The sequence below is a fragment of the Argiope bruennichi genome, chromosome 6 (genome assembly GCF_947563725.1).
Source record: "Argiope bruennichi chromosome 6, qqArgBrue1.1, whole genome shotgun sequence".
In the NCBI taxonomy this organism is placed as follows: Eukaryota; Metazoa; Arthropoda; class Arachnida; order Araneae; family Araneidae; genus Argiope; species Argiope bruennichi.
In genome coordinates this window covers 77,792,370-77,815,439 of record NC_079156.1, presented here as the reverse complement: position 1 = coordinate 77,815,439, position 23,070 = coordinate 77,792,370, and the positions used below count along the sequence as shown (strand labels likewise).

The 23,070-nt window shown below is 27.8% G+C and overlaps 1 protein-coding gene across 1 annotated transcript; it reads right to left on the bottom strand.

The window, feature by feature from the left end:
* Positions 1-335: 335 nt before the first annotated feature.
* Positions 336-20,490, bottom strand: LOC129972286 (dnaJ homolog shv-like). The gene is made up of 10 exons (XM_056086369.1): positions 20,101-20,490; positions 17,102-17,258; positions 15,271-15,368; positions 12,174-12,303; positions 11,892-12,034; positions 10,134-10,216; positions 9,974-10,031; positions 5,494-5,605; positions 3,372-3,531; positions 336-911 (listed from the first exon to the last, which is right to left on the bottom strand). The coding sequence occupies exons 1-10, from the start codon at positions 20,178-20,180 to the stop codon at positions 847-849; spliced, it is 1,086 nt and encodes a 361-aa protein (XP_055942344.1). The 5' UTR covers positions 20,181-20,490; the 3' UTR covers positions 336-846.
* Positions 20,491-23,070: the final 2,580 nt, after the last annotated feature.

Sequence of the window (23,070 nt, the reverse complement as noted above, 5' to 3'; positions counted from 1 at the left end):
AAAAGAAATAGATAAAGGTTTGTTTTATTGAAAAATGGAAGTTACAAATTTTTAATATTGCATTGAAGGAATACAATACAAATCAAATGTCAAGTCATTTTTACTTTTAAAAATAAAAACAAGATTATGATTCAGATTTGAAATTCCATTAATATGGAAAAAATTCATTTCTCAAAAGAAAATATAAAAGAAATATAGTTAAATATTTCTGGAAAACATTTAAACATAATTAATAATATTATAAAGTAAAATTCATATTTTGTAATTAGCATAAATCAGGATTTTTCTTTCCAAAACACATTAGTTTTTTAAAAATATCAAAATTGGTTCATATTAAAAAGAAAAAAGAATTGATGCTAGCAAAAAATAAATAATCATGTCCTTTTAGACAACTATTAAGTAGATCAAAACAACTTAAAACATGTTGGGACATGTAATGTAATCATGTAAACATGTAATGTAAATCAACCAGTTTAATTTAAGTAAATAAATAAGATATCTAACAGTAATCAATCACAAAATAAATTATGTACAACACAATCCAAAAATTAAAAAAACGCAATTAGCGCAAGAGGATTTTTAAAATTAATGGAATTTCAAATAGAAATGTAAAAAGACAGGTGGAGATAAGATTGAGCATTTATAACTATGGGTTCATTTTTTAATAAATAACAGTGTTCAGCATAAAAAAGATAATATATAAAAAATTAACAAAACTAACTGCTTTAGAATAATTTACAAATAAATAGTGAAATGCATGATGTGACAATTCTTATAAAATACATTTTTACAAAACTATCTATATTTCAACTTGCATAGCAAAATGATTGACTAAGTGCTTTCACTTTAATAGCCACGTAGACCATTATAGACTTTCTTCTTTGATTCTTCTTTAAAGATTTCTTTTATTGCTGTTAAAATAAAACAGAAAAGATATTTTATGAGTAAAACCATATTCAATCATTATATGCAAGATACTAAATAACTTCTGAAACAATATTTTTAAAAATAATGATTGGTAATTACAGTTTCAATGCAATTATAAAATGTTATAGAGCATTTTAAAGACACAAAACATATTTCTACAAATTATTTATTAACAATGCTAAGAGTAAAATTAGATTCAAGCTTTATAGCAATTGCTTTAAAATTTTTGAAAAAAAAAATTTGCAATTTTGTCTACTTAAATATCTCTAGCTCTAATCATTAAAAAATTTATCAATATTAGAATATGGTATCTATACTACTATTATAAATGTGAAAGTTTGGACGTATGGATGTTTGTTAGTCAATCATGCCAGAACGGTTGAACAGAATTGGATGAAATTTAGCACAGAGATAGATTATAGTCTGGAATAGGACATAGGACACTAATTATTCCAGTTGCTTGAGCAGTTAATTTTTTATTAATTAAAAACTAACTTTCCCACCAAAAATGAGTAAGGCTTCAGTTTTTTTCCCCACACTAATGAGATTAGGTTTAATATATTTTCGACCGATTATTTCAAAGGATTCTGTTTATTTTCTTGGTGTTTGATGCCTTTAAAATTAAACATTGTTAATTAATCGATCTTTTGGATTCATTCTGAAGTACTTTTAAATTAAAATAAAACAGATTAAAGGAAATTAAAAATTTCTAATCTGCACTGCATTACCCCAACTGGCATAGAAAATTCACGCACTTGCGTTTCCCCCAACTGGCGTTGAAAATTCACGCATGCGCAGTGTGTTCTGATTGTTGACAACTGTGTTTTTATTTCAATTAAAAGTTAAAAGATTATGTGTATTATACTGTTGTAGCTATCTCAATCTCGATCGATAAATAAAATACACTTGCCTTGATTTTAAAGAAATACGGACTCGCTGTTTTGTTTTATTTCTGGTTAGAATGTAAATCAATTGTTTTTAGGTTAGTTGTGTGTTTTTGTAACTAAATTGTATTTATGTTAATTAGATATTTTTTGCATATGCTTATAGTTTTAAGTGCATCGGTTTTTAGGTGAGTTAATTTTTTTTATTTGTTATGTGATAGTTTTTCGAAATGCCCAGAAAACGCAAATTTGATCTTTTGAAGAGGAGTAATAAAGCTCGGGTTGTTTTGGTTGGTTGTTTGGATTTTTTTGGCGCAAGAGCCATTTTTAGCCAAGCTGCGCCATAATAATAAAGCTCGGGCTATGAAAGTAACTAGAAGACCTGTTTGCAATTTTAGGAAGCACTTGCAGACTTCAAACCCCCTCCAGCTGTGGGATAAATATAAGGATGCTTTATCAAAAGATATCATGTATAGGCTGGATGGCACTCACAATAACCTAATCATTAACGAAGCTTTGGTATTGATTGAGGATAAAATGATTTCCATATCTGGGAAATAACTGACTGATTTTGGCCTACCCCCACTGCAGCAAAGAGGGGAATTATCAAGCGAAATTGTGAAGGAGCTAAACTACAACACCGCGGTTTTAGAAGCGCAGATCAACGAAATGATACCACGATTACTTTCCGAGCAGCGTCAAATCTACGAAAAGATTCTGAACCGAGTAAATAGTGGAGAGGAGGGATTATTCTTTCTTGATGCACTCGAGGATATGGGTAAGACATTTGGGCTGAATCTCCTGCTAGCCCAACTCCGCAATATAGCTCTGGCTGTATCTACCTCGGCCATTGCTGCAACTTTGCTTAACAGTGGCCATATTGAACATTCCGTTTTCAAATTGCAGCTTAATCTTGCAAGCTAACATACCCCAACATGTAACATCACCAAAAACAACGACCGTTGAGTCCTTTTGCAGCAGTACAAGTTAATAATATGGGACGAGTGCACAATGTCGCACAAGCATGCATTAATGGTATTAAACTGCAGCCTGCAGGACATCCACAGCAATCAGGTGGTGATGGGCAGCTTTGCCATTTTGCTTGCAGGCGATTTTAGACACAGCCGAGTGTTGATCAGACTGTCAGTTCTCATAAATACACATCAAAATTTCCACGCAAACGATGTCGCGGGTAAAAGCTAGTATTTTTATAAATTTTCATTTCAAAATGTATTCTGTTTTTTTAACTTCACAAATTAAAATATCACAGACATAAATATATCTTTTTTATCATAATAAAGCCAAGTAGAAAGTTTCTTTTTTTAAACCTATAATTTAAACAATAAGTGTGGAGAGTAAATAGCAAAGATAATATATGATTTTTCTTTACACTTTTATTCAGAAAGAGCGAAGTGCCAGAAACACAATCTAAAGTTACATGCATATCTGCCACAATATAGACTTTTGATTAACTATTCTGCATAATGCAAATAAAAACCTTAAATTTTAAAAAATTTTGGTAAAATAAATTACTTAATAAATGAATAAAGAATATCTTACTTTCTTTATGTTCAGCTAATAGTTCACCTTTTGGAAAATCAACATCAAATGTAATATAAAGTGTTCCTTTCAAATTGTTATTTTCATAATTAGGCATACCCTCATTCTTTTTTCGAATACGGGCTCCAGGAAATGTTATTTTTTCTCTAGTAATTTCAACCTAAAAATATTCATTTACATAAATACTTTATGAAAAAAACAGTAAAATTGAAGAAAAACAGAAAAAAAAAAATTCAAATTTATTAATGCTAAAATTTGTACAAATTCATTACTTATAATAGGATAGTCATATAATAGAATAAAGTGTTTGGACCACTTGTAAATTACTTTTTCAGTTAAACTACAATTTTTATTCTAGCAATGTACTATTACGATAATGGGAAAAGTTCCAAGTAATTATTGTGGTAACTATGCGCCTAGTGGGGGTAAATGTGCAGAAATATCATCATGCATGAACTACATTGCTTCATTGCACTGTAGTCACCATATTTTGCAACATTTCTAGGAAGATGTATAGCAGAAAAATAAGATATATTGCTCTATTCAGGCATTTGGACAGCAAGAATTACCATTACCATAATCATTAAGAATTCCTGACATTGACATTGAACGTCTATTGAAATTTCCACAATATACTGACATAGACATTATTCACTATAAACATGTGAATATTATGTGTGTTAATAATATATTTTAGATTCAGAGTTGAGTCGATGTGCGCTTTTCATCTTTTCAACATTGCAGCTTTTGTTCCTCTACATGCCTACTACTATCCCACCACATTTATAGATCCATTAACAGATCATCCTATAAAATATAACTTAATTTGTCTTATATAAATTTTAAATTTGATTAATATTTCTAGATTTTTAGCTATTATATTTGCAATAATGTAAGAAAAATTAATGAAAAATAATTTTTCATGATATATAATATGATTTAATTTTCATATATATAATTTTTAAGGCTTGAAAAGATGTGTATTTCCAATATTTAAAATTAATATGCTTCCTTCAATAAAATCAGGTGACAAAATTTTGAATACAATTATTATAACATACCGAAAAAAGGCTAAATATAGGTGTCAAATTTATTGTTAAGGTTGAAAAAAAAATTCAGAAAAATTCATTTAACAACTTGTATTCTTTCAATTATTATTTTATTTTTTGTGACTTAAATATAATTGAATAAAAATTAAAAATAAATTTATTTTTTGAAGATTAAAAATATTTTGAAAGAAATAGATTATTTCGGTCAAATAAAATTAATTTTCTGTTAAGTTTTTTAACCCAATAATTGTTTTTTAATTATATTATCTGAAGGAAATTTTTTTGAAAAAAGAGTATTTGTATTTTAAAAATCTGAAAAACACTTTACACTTTGTAAATTCTTCATTTACATATTTTATATCGTTAGCACACTACAAAACCCAAGTAAATATATATTTTTAAAAAGATGCTTTAATTATATGGCTTAGATTGTTAAAATTAAAGATGCAACATATAATTTATTTTTAAATTTAAGAATATTTGTTGGAAAAAGTAATATAAACATAAAACACATTTAATTATTGTTTACATTGTTATTTTGACACAGGGATTTGTTTCATTTCCATGTCGGAGCAATGTACTTTCTGCAAGTTCCATTTCTCAAGAAGGATGTGCCATGGTCTATGTGAATTACAATTTTAAATGAGTTTCCTTTTGAGTTCAGTGAAATCTCTATTTCTTGGAGGATCAGAGCATCCATACTTGTTCTAGTTGCTTTCACAATTTGGGTAATTGCTTCTATAATCAACTGCACTTGGCATTTTCCTTACACAAATCACAGTGTATAAAGAACATACTAAGTATACTCTATATAAAATCACAGTTACTCTATACTCTATATAAAATCACTCACTTTTATACTTAAAGTGAGCTTTCAAGAACCGCTCAAAATATAGCTGTGAATATGACCATAACTCAAATAACATTTTTACTAAATATCAGCATTTGAATTCATATTATACTCATTGTTTCAATAGAAATAAACTTTTTAGAAAAAAATTAATGGAATAGACAGGTATATTTCTTGTCAAAAACTTTGTTATTTATAAGAATAAAAATGCATTTAACCTTACCTTATGACCATCAAGATGTGGTATTTCTAATGTAAAACCTGATAAGGCATCGGTTAAAGATATAGTAACATTTGTATATAAATCATCACCCCGCCTTTCAAATATTGGATGTCTAAGAAAGAAAAACATGAGAATGAGAATTTAAAAATTATACACAAAAAAAAGAAAATTTAATTCATAATAGCACAACAGCATCTTTTTTTACAAATAAAACATCCTTCAGAACTTAAAGCAGCTTAATTTAAATCTAAAATATTAAAATAATATTTAGAAGTGAATATAATATCAGGACATGTAGTAAAATTTTATTGTAAAAATTAAGTTCTTTTAAAGCTTCTATAGAGAAAAAATAAGAGCCAACATTAATATAGTAATTTTGATGGTATAACTCTACGTGTTAAGATGAAATTTACTAAGCAAGAGAGCATCTAATTTTATTTCATTCCCCTCCCCCAATATTTTCAGGAACATTGAAGTGGAGTTATTTAAAACATTTGCAAGTTACTTAAGAAAATGTTATTAAAGGACTTTCATTGCACACAAAAATAATTTTAAACACTACAGTTAGCTATATTAAGAAAAACATTACAATGTAAATTCATTAACATTGGCTTATGGGAAAGAATAAACTGTTTGTCCACAATGAAAACACTTCCAGACAACCATCTATGTTTACAGTGGGCGTTATAGAAACATGTTCCGGCAGGGGAGATCCATTTTGAATGGGTGAAATCGGATGGATGTCCGGGGTTTATTCTTTTTCTTGGTGTCTATTTGAAGTGCTAAAAAAAAACTGTTGCTCATTTGTCTTCTAGCTTTAGCCGTAGTTACATGTGTCTTTATATTCACTTAACTTACTTCTTTTATATTTCATTAATATTTACTTTGGTTAATATTAACTGCATTTCATTATTTATTAATTTTTTTTGTCTCTTAAATTTTAACATCCTTTAAAATGCTTTTTCAATTTAAGAAAGGAGAGACTTTAAAATCGCAGTTAAAAATTTAAAATTTAAGGACATTGGGAATGAAGAATTTTCAACCATGAAATGATAAAATGAATGCAGAAATTGATGGATCATTTATTACTACGTTGATCATGACTACTGATATATATTGAAAAGAAAAGCTCATTTATCACTCTATTATTTGAATTGACAGTTCACGAGAAAATTTTTTCTTTGAAATAATTAGATTTCCTTTTCAAGCCCGGGACTACCTTAAAACAAACTTTTTCGTAGAATAATGTAAAGCGAGATAGGGCTTATTTATTTGGGTTTCCTTTAAATCCGGGACATCTGGCACGTGCCTTATTGAACACTTGAATTATTTTCAAATTCTGAATACTTGTACATATTGAAAATAAGTTACAAATCAAAGTTAGATTTTTAAAAATCTAAAAATTAATAGTATGGTAATTGTTAATTTTATATTTTGGAAAATAATATATACTTCAAAAAATAAAGATAAATTTTGAAAGGCTTCAAGCATATTTAACAATGAACATTTTACTTTATAATAGAATAAACCAACCTTTTATAAAAATAATGAAATAATTACGACTGATTATGCTATTGTTTTTGTTAAATTAGACAGATTATATTGCATTTGCTCCGGAGAATTTGATATTTATTATTTACATAAATTTAAAACAAATGAAATGAAGATGATTAATTTTTTGTCATACACGACTGTACTTCTCAATTATTATTATTTTTAATTGATTTGCATTGTTCCTTGTATACATGACAGGAATATCAGATATTTTCAATATTCCGAGAAGACAAATGATTTTCAGCTTAGCGAATTATTTTTTTGAATTTGCTTTCAAAAATTAAATGCAATAATACCAAATATTGCCAATTTGGCGCTAAACGTGTCAACGTAAGAAACTTGAATAAATTTCTACCTCTGCGAAATGAACTCTTCCTACAGCATTTTGTTTCTATAACGCTCGTTGTAAACATAGACGGTTGGTTGTCTGGAAGTGTACTTGTGGTGGATACGCAGTAAGTAAACAAATCTAAAACATAAAAATCTACAAATTTTATAAATTATGTAAACAAAGGTTGTTGGGGGTTTTTTCAGAAATTTTGCTATCTAACTCTTTCAATTTTCTCACTTAAAGCTTTTAACAACAAAATAGTTAATCTAAATGCTAGTAAGGAAATCTCTGCATTGATGAGCAAATGCATTAACTTTACATTTCATTTCAACAACTACCCCATCTAAGAAAGATTTCCTTTTATGTAAAGACATTTTTAAAAAAATCAGATTCTACCTTCCTTTTCTTAATATTAATTGCACTAATTTCTTTAGCCTACTGTTACTCCAAAAGAAGACTTAAAAAAATTTTTTTTTAACCTGATGTTATTGATATTTTTAACTCTTTAGTAATGTTTAATGCTTCATTTTTATTTTTACAAGCCTACAACAATTATTTTTGAAACACAGTGTTAAATTAAATGCATATTTTTTAGAGCTATTATAAAAAGTCATAAAACCTTTGCACAAAATTTACTTGCATTAAAAATACTTAAAAAATTCTTCAGTAATAATATTGAAATATAATAAATATTCTATAAAGAAGTAACCATAGAAATTTAAAAACAAACTTGCTTTGATTTTGAGAATAAATAAAACTAGGGAGCTCTACCCCTGCTCACCAACCCCCAGGAACTGTTAATGCAGTCCCTCTCAGATCGCTTCGTGATCCAAGCTTGCTTGCCATCTACTAAACCACTTTAGTCCAGCAACAGATATATTCAGATTCAATTTATTCCAAAATATGATAAAACAATAAAAGAAATAAAAAAAAAATGCAAAGCAAAAAATACACTCGCAAAAATCCCCTGCATCAAACTTTTTTGTAAACACAAATTACCTTTCATTTAAATAAGTATATACATCCACCAAAGAAACAAATTTTTTTAAAAAATGTGCTTTTCACACAATTTTTCAAATTTGGAAGTTATACCATAGAAGCAGAATAAAAAATTGTGCTTTTCCCACAATTTCTTAAATTTGGAAGCTACACTACAGAAACAGAATAAGAATTTGATATTTACAAAAAATAAATTGTCTGAAAGCAGATATATTCAAATTCAGTCCATTCCAAAATAAGATAAAACAATGAAAAAAATTTAAAAATGCAAGTGCAAAAAGTACACTCGAAAATTGAACCTTAGAAAAGTTTAACCCTATCTTGTTTTTTATGACTGGATCTTCTTATGAATGATTCCCATTCGATCTGTCTTCTCTTTATCGACGATTTCATTTTAAAATCAATAAGGCATAACTTAAACTCATTGTAAAATTTTTTTCAATATGATGAAAGAATAGCGTTGGCTTGAAATTTTGTCAAACCACGTGTTGATTTCCTGGACGAGGTCAAAATATTGCCAAATGGCATTTGACAAATTCGGCCTGATTTTGCATCCATGTAAGCATTTTATATAGGGAGATTTTCCATGCAAAAATAAATAAATAATTCCTATCTAGATGAGCTAAAGATAATGAAAAAAAAAATATTCTAGTCAATAAAAGTGATATATTTTTCCTGCACTATTAGCATTTCCCAAAATTGAGGGGGAAAAAATATTTTACAATGATCTCTGGACTCACTGTCATTCTACCAAAGATGAAAAATCAAATGCCACAAAGAAAATATATTCATATATTTTGGCCACAAATATTTTTTTTTCTCCACATACTCACATATTTTCAGAAAGGAAAATAAGCACCCATATAAAAAATAAATATTTTAATGGTTCTTACATAAGGATCATACAAAATAAGTATTTTTTAATGATACCACACACTCTGAATGTATTGTGGAGAAAGGAAACCTTATTAATTAATAAATTCATTCATATAATATTCAACCATGTGTTATTATTTTAAATGCAATAACTTTTAATAATGCTTCTATAAAAGAATTCTATAAACTACTTGTATGATTTCATTAAGCCAACTTATATCATAATTTTCAATGGAAATGAATTTTCTATATGTCTATTTTATATTAAATAATTAATATATAAACTTATTGTCACCTTATTCCAATTCTTAAGCATTACACTTTGGTTTGTTTAAATATTTAATTTGATGGTTAAATCACCAAAAATAATTTTGAAATAAAAAATTCATTTCAATTTTACAAAGATAGCTTAATTTTAAAATCGTATCCAAAATTTCAATTTAGATAAATATTTTCTTACAGGTGACAATATTCAATAAAAGGTTTGGAAAATTATTGCATGATCAAGAGCCCAAAAAATATTTTAGGCATAAAATTCTAGGCAGAAATATGACACTCCATATCAAAAGATTAATTCAATATAGCTTTGAAATTTGACGGAAAAAATAGGCATCAGCATTGCAAAGTAAAGTTAATGTTTATTTTAAAATACTGTAGACTGCCACTTTTTTTTTATAGTGTTGTGTATTTATGCTACAGGTATTTCATTAATTTACTTACGGTAATGTTTTTACACGAATTCTTAAATCCCCTGGTTCACCATCAATATGAGGCTCACCTAACATAAAAAAAAAAAAAAAATACATATATGTTAACTATATAAAGCATAACTAGATTGTATTATAACATAATATTTTATAAACACTTCTATTATTCATACCTTCAGCAACAAACTTTTGTTCCTGTCCATCTTTCATACCAGGTTCAATTTCAATTTCTAGAAGTTTTTCTTCATCGACGAATCTATAAATAAACAAATTAGGATTTGAATTTATAACACAAGACAATATCTATTATATAAAAAAAATTATTAAATATTGCTTTTTATTCACTTTGTGATTGGTAGATAGTGAGTCACTTGACCCACGACATTTGAAGTTTGTTTTGCCAATATTGCAAATAAAAATTAAGTCAATTTCAGCTTCACTTCTTTTTTACTGTCTGTATTTTCTGAAATAATTGTCATAATAATGATCACATATATACATAGCTTTATTTTATCTAAATCAGTTAACTGTGTTCAATAAGTATAAACATAAATTCATTTTTTTTTTATTGGTGTGGCTGATATGCATACACATTCAGTAAAGTAAATAAAAAATGACCATTTAATAGTAATTAATAAATCTGCAATATATATTTTTTAGATTGGTGTTTGAAGTCCATTTTATATCAGGAAAGATAATGGAAATATTTCTAGTTTTAAAGTGTTGAGGAAATTATTGGAGTGTATGTACTCTAGCAACCACAAATTTCAAAAATTAGTTGACCAAGTAAACTTTAAAACTTATTCATCTCATAAGTAAACATTTCAACCAATTCAAAAGTTTGTTGTTTTTTCGAAAAAGAAAATTCTCAAGGTATCTTGTTATGTGTACTAACACCACAAAGCGTCATTTTGTTTGATACCTCTCATTGAAAAATAGCATGCTGAAATCAACTCATTTCTTTAATTTTCTTAAATAGTTATTAATTTAATAATACTTTTAAATTTATTTATTCAACAACTTATTCAGTGAATAGCTTTACGCATAAAATTGTTAATGTTTTATTTAAGAAAAATGCAATTTTATCAAAAATTTATTTTGATACCATTTTATTGCATTTGATGCGCACAAATGTCGTTGCTTTAAAACATTTTAACTATATATTCCATGAGCAAATTTTTAAAAAGTTCCAAAGTAACTGGAACTGGTTAAAAGGCAAACAATTATTGCAATACATTACTTACTTAACATCCACTATTTCATTTAATTATTTTATTATATTTTGATCCTTTTAAATTTTTAAATAATTATAATCGTAATAAAGTTATTCAAGGTTAAAGTTTTCATGTTTCTCTGAAATGAGAGGAGACCAATGGAGAAAAAGAAAAACTATATTTTTTCCTGGTTGATCACAGAAATATCAAAAAGAAGAATATAATGTCTTGAGTCATGGAAATAGAAAACCAAGGTATGAAAGATTTTCTGTTTCCATGCATGCATGATTAACAGGGAAAAATAGAATCAAAGAGTGAATAGACTCATTCCAGGTGGTTTAAACTATAAAAAGACAAATTTAACTGCTAGTCGAAGAATCAAACAACATCAAAAAAGACGTTCAAAAATGAATAAAAGATAGAGTTGGAACGGTATTACAAATATTCAGATAAAAAATAAATTCATCCAAAGCAACACCAGTTATGTTAGTTGATAAACCATAAATATGTTTCAAAAATAGCAATTTGTCAAATTCATTTTTTTTATTACAGCAAAATTAATCAACCAATCACTGATTAGAGATCTCTCCGAAATAATAAGCATTTCTAAACAAATTTTTCAAAAAATAAAAATTTCAAATCACATTTTTGAGAGAATTTAACAGCAACAATAACAAAAAAAAAAGTAACAATAAAACATATTTTAAAAACTCTTACTTAACATTTGGACATTCATCACAAACTGTTTGTTGCGTCATTTGAAATCTTCCTGGTCCCAACTGTCTAGTTACCATTTCTTGCCGGCAATTACATTGTCTTGTACCTTTAGCTGGTCGTATTACAGGTTTATTACGAACAACCTATAAAAGTTTATAACATAACTGAAATAAGCAAATAGTAAACTAAATATTATACATACAATATCAAATAAAAAATATTTGACGTTTCAACACAAGATTGAAAGAAATAACAAAAGTTTAACGAAATAACTTGGAATACCTCAACAAAATTTCCAGTATATAATTCTTCTAAAGAAACCCAGAGGTCCATAATTATATCAGCCCCTCTAGGAATTTCTCTTTGTCCTGATCGACTTCCACCAGTAAAGAACCCAAAGTCACCAAAAAAACTAAAATCAAAAATAAATGTATATGGTTTGATATTTTATTTCCTTGTAAAATACGCTGAAGGGCATTTTAATTTTGATCTCCTACAGACAGTGAATGCATGTATACATTCAGTTATTCCTTAATTTTAAATCCCTCTAAATAAAAAATAATAATAAAGCCCTTGGATAAAACAGAGTTGAAATATATTTGGCTAATCAAATAACTTCTAATAGATTATGGTAGAAACCTATTCAAAATGTGCAGTGAGGAATTATGCAAAAATTAAGCACTTTTTAAACATCTTAGCCATAAAAACAAAATGCAATTTTATACATGCACACATACATAGTTACATGCATTTTCTAAACACAAGACATTTCTTTTATAATAATAATGTGTGGTTTCTATCATAATATTTTTAAAATTTTAATATTTACACAAACTTTTCAACAGTAAAATAAAGGAAACCTTTTTGATTTGACAAAAATAAAAATCATAATGCATATTGTCATTACTAAAAAATTAAGTCAAGTTTAACAATAAGATTCAAGATCTTTTTCAATATTTCTTAAAATTAACAAATTATCATTTGATTTGGAGTGATACATCATTTTTAAAAATATTGACACCGATATAGAAGCACAGCATAATAAAAACATCCATATTAATATCAAAATTGAATAAAAAATTAGAGGATATTTAAAAAAAAAAATATTTTATGTATTAAAACTATTTCACGAAACTTTTAATATGATTTATATGTTTATTTAATAGTTCTTAAGTTTATTTTTAAATCTCAATAAATATAACATATAGATATTAAAAAATCCAAAATTATAAAAACTTTGACAAAAAAAAAGTTTTTATATTTTAAATCAATAATATTCTAAAATGATAGGACAAATTTTAAAAATGGTTATAAATTTGTTTACCAGTTGAACTGAATCTCATCATTTGCTGATAATGTCAATGCTATTTTTAAGTATAATTGATATAAGAACTGACAGCTGAGAATATTTGATTTATGAGGTATTGATTAGAATCCATCCATCCATATATATTATAAATATCTGAAGTTTATAATCTACAAATCTGGCATATCTTTGATTGATATGTGTTAAAAAATTGCTCAAAACACTGGGTCCTTTCTCACCAATCCAGTACTATTTTCTAAAATAAATACCTGTGTAAATTTTATAAAAGAACCACAATCAAAAAATTATCAATTCAATGTTTTAGTTCAGAAAACTTAACTTATCAATATTCAAAAATGCTGACAGATTTTTAGCACTATAATGCTAAAATTGGAATTTAGAACATATGTAAAAAAAATAAACAGGGAAAGTATAATAATAATTAAAAAAAATGCTTATGTCTAAATCATTGCAACTTTAGACTTAAATCTTAAAATAAAAATCTTTGTGATAGATTTGTTGTTTGCCTTTATGCCTAGAGATTGATAAAGTTATCTAAATTGACCATAGAACAGGAAAATTGAAATTTACTGTCCAAAGACTGGTACAGTACTTTGATTTTGGTTCATGCTAATCACATTGAAATTCTACCCCTGATTTTTTGTAAATAGTCTGACTAACCATTTTTGGAAATTGTAACTACTTGAATTGGTGTTTAGCGCTGCAATTTCATTTGGTACCCCAATCAGCACCAAGGTTAAATATCAGAAGTATTCTATAAGGAATTATCATTACAATTTAACAGCCTTTGTTTGGGGCCCAATTACAGAATACAATTGTTTTAATATTTAGAAAAAAGGTTTTCAAAATTTTGTTCTTGGTAAGCATTTTCCAACCAACACGAAACTGCTTACCCTACCTTAAGTTTAAAGACATCATGATTGGAAGATTTCATAATCAGTCAGTTAATGAGTTGTAATTGCCTTTTATATACACAGCAACAAATAAAATTTGATATGACCAGGATGGAAAATGTAAATTTTCCACTGTGCAAAAACTGTCAGACATTAAAAGGACTGCTAGGAAAATTTTATTTGAAAATTTAAAAAGCTTTATGGAAAGAAATAAAACATTCCTAAATCATGGCCATCATAAGATTTGACAAAGCTGCCATAAAATTGATGGTAGAATAATGCCATGCTTTTCTACAAGACTGATGTCTAATTAACACATTTTACATTAAATTTTCAACAAAAAAATAACAAAAATTATCGTTGTTTTCTACTTCTGAAATTTAAAAATAAAGATCTTTTTTAAATGGTTAACATCTCCATATGCAAAAAAAAAAAAAAAAAAAAAAAAAAAAATCAAGTCTCAACAAATTTGGTGCAGTCTGTATTTGATATTGGCTCATCAAAATAACTATTCCAGTATTTCAATATACAGCGGTAACAGTTGTTGAAAGAAGAAACAGTAAAAGTAAAACATTATCTTTACAAGCATTAACATATCTGGATATATTTCATCCAAGATTTCTACTTTGAATTCTTCCTTTTCATCGGTTTTCCTTCTTGATACATCCAATAAATATAAGTCCTATGATTTTTTATTCAATTTGCACATTCAATATAAGGAAAAACAACCAGAAAAAATGTTTCATTTGCATTCCTTGAGAAAATTAAGCACTTTCTGAGTACCGTTTTCCAAAATTAAATACCTTTAAGATGCTTAAAAATGATTTCAAAATAAAATTTAAGCACTTTTCATAACACTACATGTCTTAATATTAAAAAAATAATAATAAACATTTTTTTTTCCTTCTAAAAAATTTACCTGAAGAAGTTACCAAGGAAAACATAATATTGTGTAATGCAAGAAAATTACTTCATATATTATAATGCCAGAAAAATCAAACGGTTTGGTCATTTTAATAAAAAAAGCTCTTAAAATTAATATTAAACATACTGGAAATTTCATCATCACAGCTGTCAAATTATTTTGCATTTAAATTGCTGAAATAAAAAAATAAAAAACATTTTGAAACTAAACAACAGAAAGAAAAAAAATTCTTACCTAGCAAAGGGATCACTTCCACCACTAAAAGCATCATTTTTCAAGCCTTCTTCACCAAACTGATCATAAGTTTTTCTTTTATCTTCATCAGAAAGAACCTAGACAAATTTATATATATGTTCACACAATTCTTAGTAATTTAAATAATTTGCATCTTGACGGAAATTATCTACTAATAAAATATGTACCAATTCTAACAAAGCATGAAAACAGATAAAATCATGGAATATGAGAACCCAGATATTAAGAGCCTTAATGTGTTAATTTTAAAATACTATAAAAAATATTTCATTGTAATTAACACTGTTTTTTATACTAATCTTTTAAATGGCTAATTATTTACATACAATAAATTAAAGCACTTAGAGATGAGCATTAATGAGATGAGACAAAGAATGCTTTATGATATCTAACATAAACTATGAAACCAAGATATTTCAGTTGAAATCTTAAGAATAATAATAGAAATGAATAACAGTAATCTGCTTTTGGGCTGAATATGAAAATATAATTGGATACATTGGATAGTGATCCAACTGGAATTATATACATCTGTAGCATAATCTAAACACTTACCTTCAATTTATATCCATATTTACATTTGCTTCTAGTTTGCCCTTAATAGCTTGAATGTAATAAATAAAATAGAATACTAATTTAGCACTTTCAAGAATAATTTCCTGTTTCCGATTTACATGCACAAAAAGGCTCTTTAACCTACAAAAACACATCAGACTTTCTATCAAACCTAAAATTATTGAATTTTTGCAATATAATGAACATTTAATTTAATTTGAATAGCTCAGTTTTCACCTTTTAACATCATTTCCATATTATATACCATTAACAGTTTTATCTACTTCTTTCTATATGATAAATACTTTTTTTTATGACAAAAATTATGAGTGGCTCTGGAATCAAAAATAAACTTTTACTATCAGTGGAAACTTCCTCAGAAATTTGCATGAATCATCCAAAATTTTGACTTGCCTCAATTTTTCTCTCTTACATTCAAAGGATATCCAAAACCACAATTACCTGAAAGCACATTTCATTTTTCATGTGAATGAGGGCAAATATCAGGGTCATATCCTTGCTCGACTCAAGCAAAACATTTAATATCTAGAGACTCAATATCATTCTAAACATGATTTATGTTCATTATACGAGTAGAATTAACAAATGAGAGTATAACACATTTTTGTTCACATGTTTCACAGCTTTGTATCAGGAATGAGTATAACTTCAGTTCCAAAAGCAAAACTAAACATAACCATGGTCTCCCAGAGGCATTTTCCACATTTAGTTTCCATTCATAAAAATTTGACAAGTTTGATACCGAAGTAGTTTTTCCAACCATGGAAATTTTTAATTTTCGATTTAAAAATTAGCTGCTTCATCTTAACAACAACAAATGCATTCCATTCTGGGGCTGTGGAGATTGTATAGTTTTAGGCCTATATCTTATGAAACCAACAATGTAGTGGAGTGGAAGGGGGAAAAAAGAGAGAGAGAGAGAGAGATACAATTAACACACTTGGCAATAAATCGCCATTTTTGTAAATATGGTGAAACTCATTTGTAAAAATGCTGGTTTATAGCCAAATGTGATAAATTTGTTCATTTACAATAAAAGCAAAGAATTATTTTATACATAATTCTTTCATACATACACATTTTATACATTTTTAAACAATAAGTGGCTTGTATATCAAGAAATGCTTTTAATGTCATATCATAAATAATACAGTAATATTCTATTAAGAAATATACCTAAAATTTAAGACAAAAAGTTCATATTAACGAAATTGTAACTATTTAAAATAATAACCTCATATGCAGCTCCCAAGTCTTGAAACTTTTCTTGTGCATGAGGATCATCTGGATTTTTATCAGGATGGAATTCTTTTGCTAATTTTCTGTAGGCTTTCTTTATCTGGTTGAGAGTTGCAGTTCGAGAAACACCCAATATTGAATAAAAATCTCGCCTGAAAAAAATTTTGCAAAAAGGAATTTTAAACTTACATAAAATGAAATCTACGAATTAATGAATTTTACATAAGTTCTGGTTACTCTGTTCATGAACTTTTCTAATGGGGAACAGCCCTGTAACACCATATAGCTATTGAAAAACACAAATGAGTGATTCACCTGTCTATTATTTTGTGGCATTATAACATCATATTTTTCATTTGTCTTGCAAACTACACACATATACAACATAATCCTTCTTCCTTAACTTTTAACAATGGAAGAAAATCATATGATTAAATATTTCATGAATGAATGGAAACAGGTTGAATTTCAATACAAGATTGTATTATAATGTTTGAAATTAAGCAAAATTATTGTAATAAATAAAGGCAATTTTTTTAAAAAATTGCCAAAATTCAGGAAAATATAGATAAACTATTAAATTTGTATTTAAAAAAATCTTAAATTTTGAAGGAATGTTAATTTATCTTTAGGCAATAATAATTTCAAAAATTATCCAGAGTAATTACAGAAACAGTGAAAAAAAAATTTCCATGATTAAAAGTGCAACATTTCCATGCCCTATTGCCACTAATTACCCAATAATCTTGACTTTCTCCTTACTCAGAAACACTATATTTTTACAAATAAAAATATTTTTATAAGTTATTTAATAGGAAAATATAATTTGTTTTATTATATTGAATTTTTTAACAACTGAATGATCATTCTAAAAAAACTATTAAAATCTTATATTTCTTATATATAATAAATAATGAAAATTTTAACAAAATACTTTGCTCCTAAAACTGCGTAAGAATTCTCAAAAACAATAAAACTACTATTTGTAACACAAGTTATATTATGTAAACAATAAAGGTTATTATGATTTTTGCTAGATAGTTAAAAAAAATTTTTGAAGCCAGCTATTTTTTTTTTTCAACTCTTAAACTCTTTTTTTAAGTTACCTAAAAAAAAAAAAAAAATCACTTTTCATTTTTCAAACAGATTCTGATTCTTTTTTTCTTTTCAAATTTTTCCTCAATTCCTTTCCATCTTTTTGTTGTTTTTTCTTTATACTCTTCATATTAGGCTTGTAAATTCTTTGCACTTAAAAAAACAATTATTTTGACACTTCAAAATTATTTATTACAGTATTAACTTGAATGCTATCATAAATCATTCTTCTTGAAACGAATATTTGTTCCTTCATATTCTTTCATACATAATCTTCATTGATAGAAAATTATATCTCTACATTTCTGTAGCCATGGGAAAGTTATCAATTTTAATAATAATATATCATCATTACAAAGTTCCAAGAGCAGATTGAACCAAAATTATTACCTCTTCTTTGTTCTTTAAAAAGTGATAAACAATCTCCCCAAAAGTTTCATTAAGGCAGTTAGTCAAATTTATCAGCTTATTGCTCTTCTTACTGAAATGAGATTCCAAAACATCACTATACCCTTGATAGAAAGCTGTCCTGGGTTGCTGTTGCTACTATAATTTTAGTGACAATAGGCTTTGGATACACAGAAATGACTACATGAAATCGCAAAATTGTGCATGCCTTGGACAAAATGCTTTCACCAGCAATTTTCCCTGGGTTTTTTTAGATTCTTTTACCAATTTCCCTGCTTTTACCACATTGATAAAATTCTCTGACATTTTCTGATATCCAATTCTGTCATCACCATGTTATCATGGAAGAATATTAAAATTTAACAATTTTTAATCAATCAAAATTTTAAAAGAATCACTCAAAGGTAAATAATCCCACCCTCCAATATAAGTTTTACTGAGATTGGTAACTATAAGTCAAGGTCTGGCCTGTAGAGTACCAACACATACACACACATTGTAGCAATTTGAGACTTCTAAATCTTTATAAATAGTGAATTTTCTCCTTCCCTTTCCAAATATCTTTGAAAGGGAGTTACAACCATTGAATTCATGTATAATATCTTTCATATCTTAAATATTCAAATGAAGTCATTAAATTTTTAACATTTTTGCTGAAAATAGTAAATTTTTTTTTCTTTCTAAATTTGTACTAAACTTTACCAGTACCATTTCATGTAATTTCAAAATTGATATCCTTCAACGCAGAATTTCACATTTTTTAAATCATATATAAATTATCTCAGAAATATGTTATTTGTGAATTACTGGCAAAAAATAAAAATTGCTTTAGATAAATAGGAAAAGGGGATGGGGCTAAAATTTTGCTAAGTTCAAATAACTCTTTTCACAACTAAAGAAGTTAAAATAGTTTTCAGCTCAACATTAATTAATTGGTGGAAATTTTTTTCTCCTACATGAAAATGTTTTTAACATATCAGTAATCTTATTTATATTTTAAGAGGGAGGAAAATGCTAACTCTTTTGAAGAAAGAAAATATTAATTAATATTCCAAACATCAAGACTTCATGTAAATAAACTGATCGCTATATAGGAACATTTTCGAAAAATAATATAACTGCATATCATCATAAAATAGTCCTTTCTCATAGACTGAAAACCCAGGACATCTATGAATATTTGCGACATTTCACTTTAAATTAATAAATTGATTAAATTTTTGAAAGTCAGATTCGACGTTGCTATATAACAAAAATCGACAGTTAAATTCTAAAATATATACTAATTTATTAGATAGATGAGGATTACCATGGCACAAAAGCAGATTTAGTATGCCGGTGGCAGAATTTTAAAAGCTACTGTAAGAGATCGTGTCATTTATTCTCATCAAAAAAACGAATATCTATTTATTGCCGAATATTAATATACTAATTCGTTAGAATATAAATAAGATTAAAGCATTGAAACAGAGGATTAAACAGCATACTTACCCACATAATACCTGAGTTATAAATAGCAGCAAATTAACAACTGCAATAAAGTTAAATGACTGACCTATGTTCATTATCATAATCAAATAAAAATGATCATGCTTTGTTCAAAATTACTATTTTTGATTTGTGATTGACGTGCCCGTTCCTCGTTGAAAAGTTTCTGTTTTTTGAACTGTCTGCAGCAAAGAAAGCTAAGGCCGCAGTTAAATTGTGTTCAACAAACACGTCACCTATATTAAAATAAATTCTTTTTGTTGTTGTTGTTTCGGCTGCAAATCCATTTCATATTAAATACAAAGGAGTATCAAGTAAAAAAATTAATTCGTAAAGGAAGATCTAGATGTCTTTAAAAGGGGAAAAAATATTTACATTATTGAATTCAAACTTAGAAAAGGGAAATATTTCCATAGGGGGGAGGGAGGTATGATAAATTTGAAGTGGTATGAAATAATAAAAGGAGGAAAGAACAACCTTATCGCCAGAACATAATTCTACTCCGCGGAGCAATGTGTTTGGAATAAAGATAACCCAATGAAAATTCTCCTCATTTATGGTTACCTACCAAACAATTTCGCCAAAAGTGCATGATATTTAAGCCTATTGCCAAGTTGGCTGTAAGTTGCAAGGCATTGTATAAAAACTCACTTTCGAAACTTAATATCCATACTTTGAAAAGAATAGAATTACGGGTCTCCTCTGATGTTACCATATAAATAATATTTAGGATAAATTTATATAAATGCTTTTTTCTTATTTTGATATTGAATTCTTCGCTGTATAGAGAAAAATTTTGAATGGACATAATCTCTGCTTAATTTGTGTTTCTTAGAAGGTACGTACAACTGCAATTAACAGTTTTGATGGTTTTAATAAGATTTTGTTCTTTAATAGATTAGAACATGCATTACGAATATTTTAGCCTAATATTTGGCAATTCAAAAATTACTTTAAGAAAGGAGTGCATTTATTAAAAATTGTGAAAAGCAAAAAAGAAAAAAAATTCTTATTGCATGGGGATATATGACAGATCAGTTAGAACAGATGCTTCCAACACTTTTTTCCCTGCCCCCCCCCATTCCTTAATTAGTATGATAGTTTGTGAGTAATCTTCAGCCATTTCACCATGCAAAACAGTTTTTATTAATAGATAAAAGCTCAGAATAGTTTACGAATCAAACAGCTTGAAAGAAATGAAATTAAATCAAATAACATTCTTTAAATTTATTCTTTATTTCATAATTTATTCAATTATCCCCCATTGTTCCCGTAGTTCTGCTTTTGTCCATTTGTGGTTGTTGTTTCTAATCCCAGGTGGCTATACCATCTCCATGAAACCAATAATCTCCAAAAAGTCCAAAAACAATAGCGGATCCCTTAAAATCGTAAAATTTAAACATTAAAGAATATGATGGGGGGAGGTTTGATCTGCCTTGCACCAAGGACATTTAGAAAAGATCCTCCGTCCATGTTGGAAGGTGAGGGATTTGGTGTGTCCACTCAAAAAACAAGAGAGAGACGTTTGCTGTTCTCTTAAGATATTCAGACGGTGACACCAACCGGGACTCTTATCAAAGTACCAAGGGTGAGCAGGTGGGACTCTCCAAAGTGCACCCGACTCCATCTTTTTGATAGAGGGGATTTCAAAATAAGTTAGTGTTGCACAATGAAATATGTCAGTTGAGGCAGTCTTAGTTAAGTTATCCGCTATCTCATTACCATTTAAACCAGCATGTGAGGGGATCCATTGAAAGTGTATAGAGTATTCAGAGGAGAGCCTGGCAATAAGGTTTAAGATATTCATGCTAATCTTTTCCCCCACTTTCGACCAATGAGGAAGGTGATGTATAGAGGCACGACTGTCCGTTCAAATCCAAATGTCCCCGCAGACAATTTCAGAGGACGTGTCGATATATTGAAATCCCTTATAGATTGTAATAAGTTTGGACCTGAATACAGAAACAGAACAGTTGACAGGATTTCTAATCATAATATCAGTAGTTCCTTCAGGAGTCTCAATGTGCACGCCACTACCAGAAACGCACTATCTCCTTTACTGCCATCAGTGTACATTTTCAGAGTCGAAGATGGAATGCTATGAATAGTTTCCAGAGACATTTGTCTAGTAAATTCAGGTAATTCTGACTTTTTGCTAACCTTGGCCAAGAGATCAGTATGAAAATGAATTCGATCAGGGGCAAACTTAAAATTCCAATAAGACTTTAAGGAATGTGGTTCCACATCTCCAGAAGGTAGACCCATCTATTTTGCAAGGGAAAAGGGACTGTGTTTCTTTAAACGCTTATTATTATGCCATGAATGAAGATAAGCAGTTCTATGCTGATCATTGTAGTTTGTTGTAATATTTTGAAGGACAGTGACTTCTTTTCAGAGAAAGAAGTGGTAGATCACTCTCGTACAGTACAATATCATTAGGGTAGTTATTACGAAGGCCAGTAATTATTCTTGAAGCACTTAATTGTACTTTTTCAAGTTTGTCTAAGTTAGCTTTTGAGTCACAAAAGTAAATTGGGAAACCATACTCTAGAATTGGTCTGATCAGAGAGATGTAGGTGGTTCTCAGTGTATTAGCATCTGCACCCCAGTATCGTCCAGAAATATATTTATGTTGAGTCTTTTCCAACATTTATTTACAAGAGCCTCTATATGTCTGTTGCTCAATATCTCTTGATCGAGATGTCTATTTGTTCTATACGGAAGTTTAAAAAAAAAAAAAAAAGCGCATATACTTGAGAATCTCTAATAGCATAAAATGCTTTCAATATTGTTGCGATATCTTCTGGATATTGCACGGCATTCAGAATATCGAATAACATCGTGGGAATATGGGAAATATCTTGAGTAAATATCTTATCAGTAAATTAGAGATTTGATTTTCTCATTTGTCGAAGAATCAAATAAAAACACTTTCTTCAAAATCAGTTTAATTAACCTAAAAAGCTTACTAAT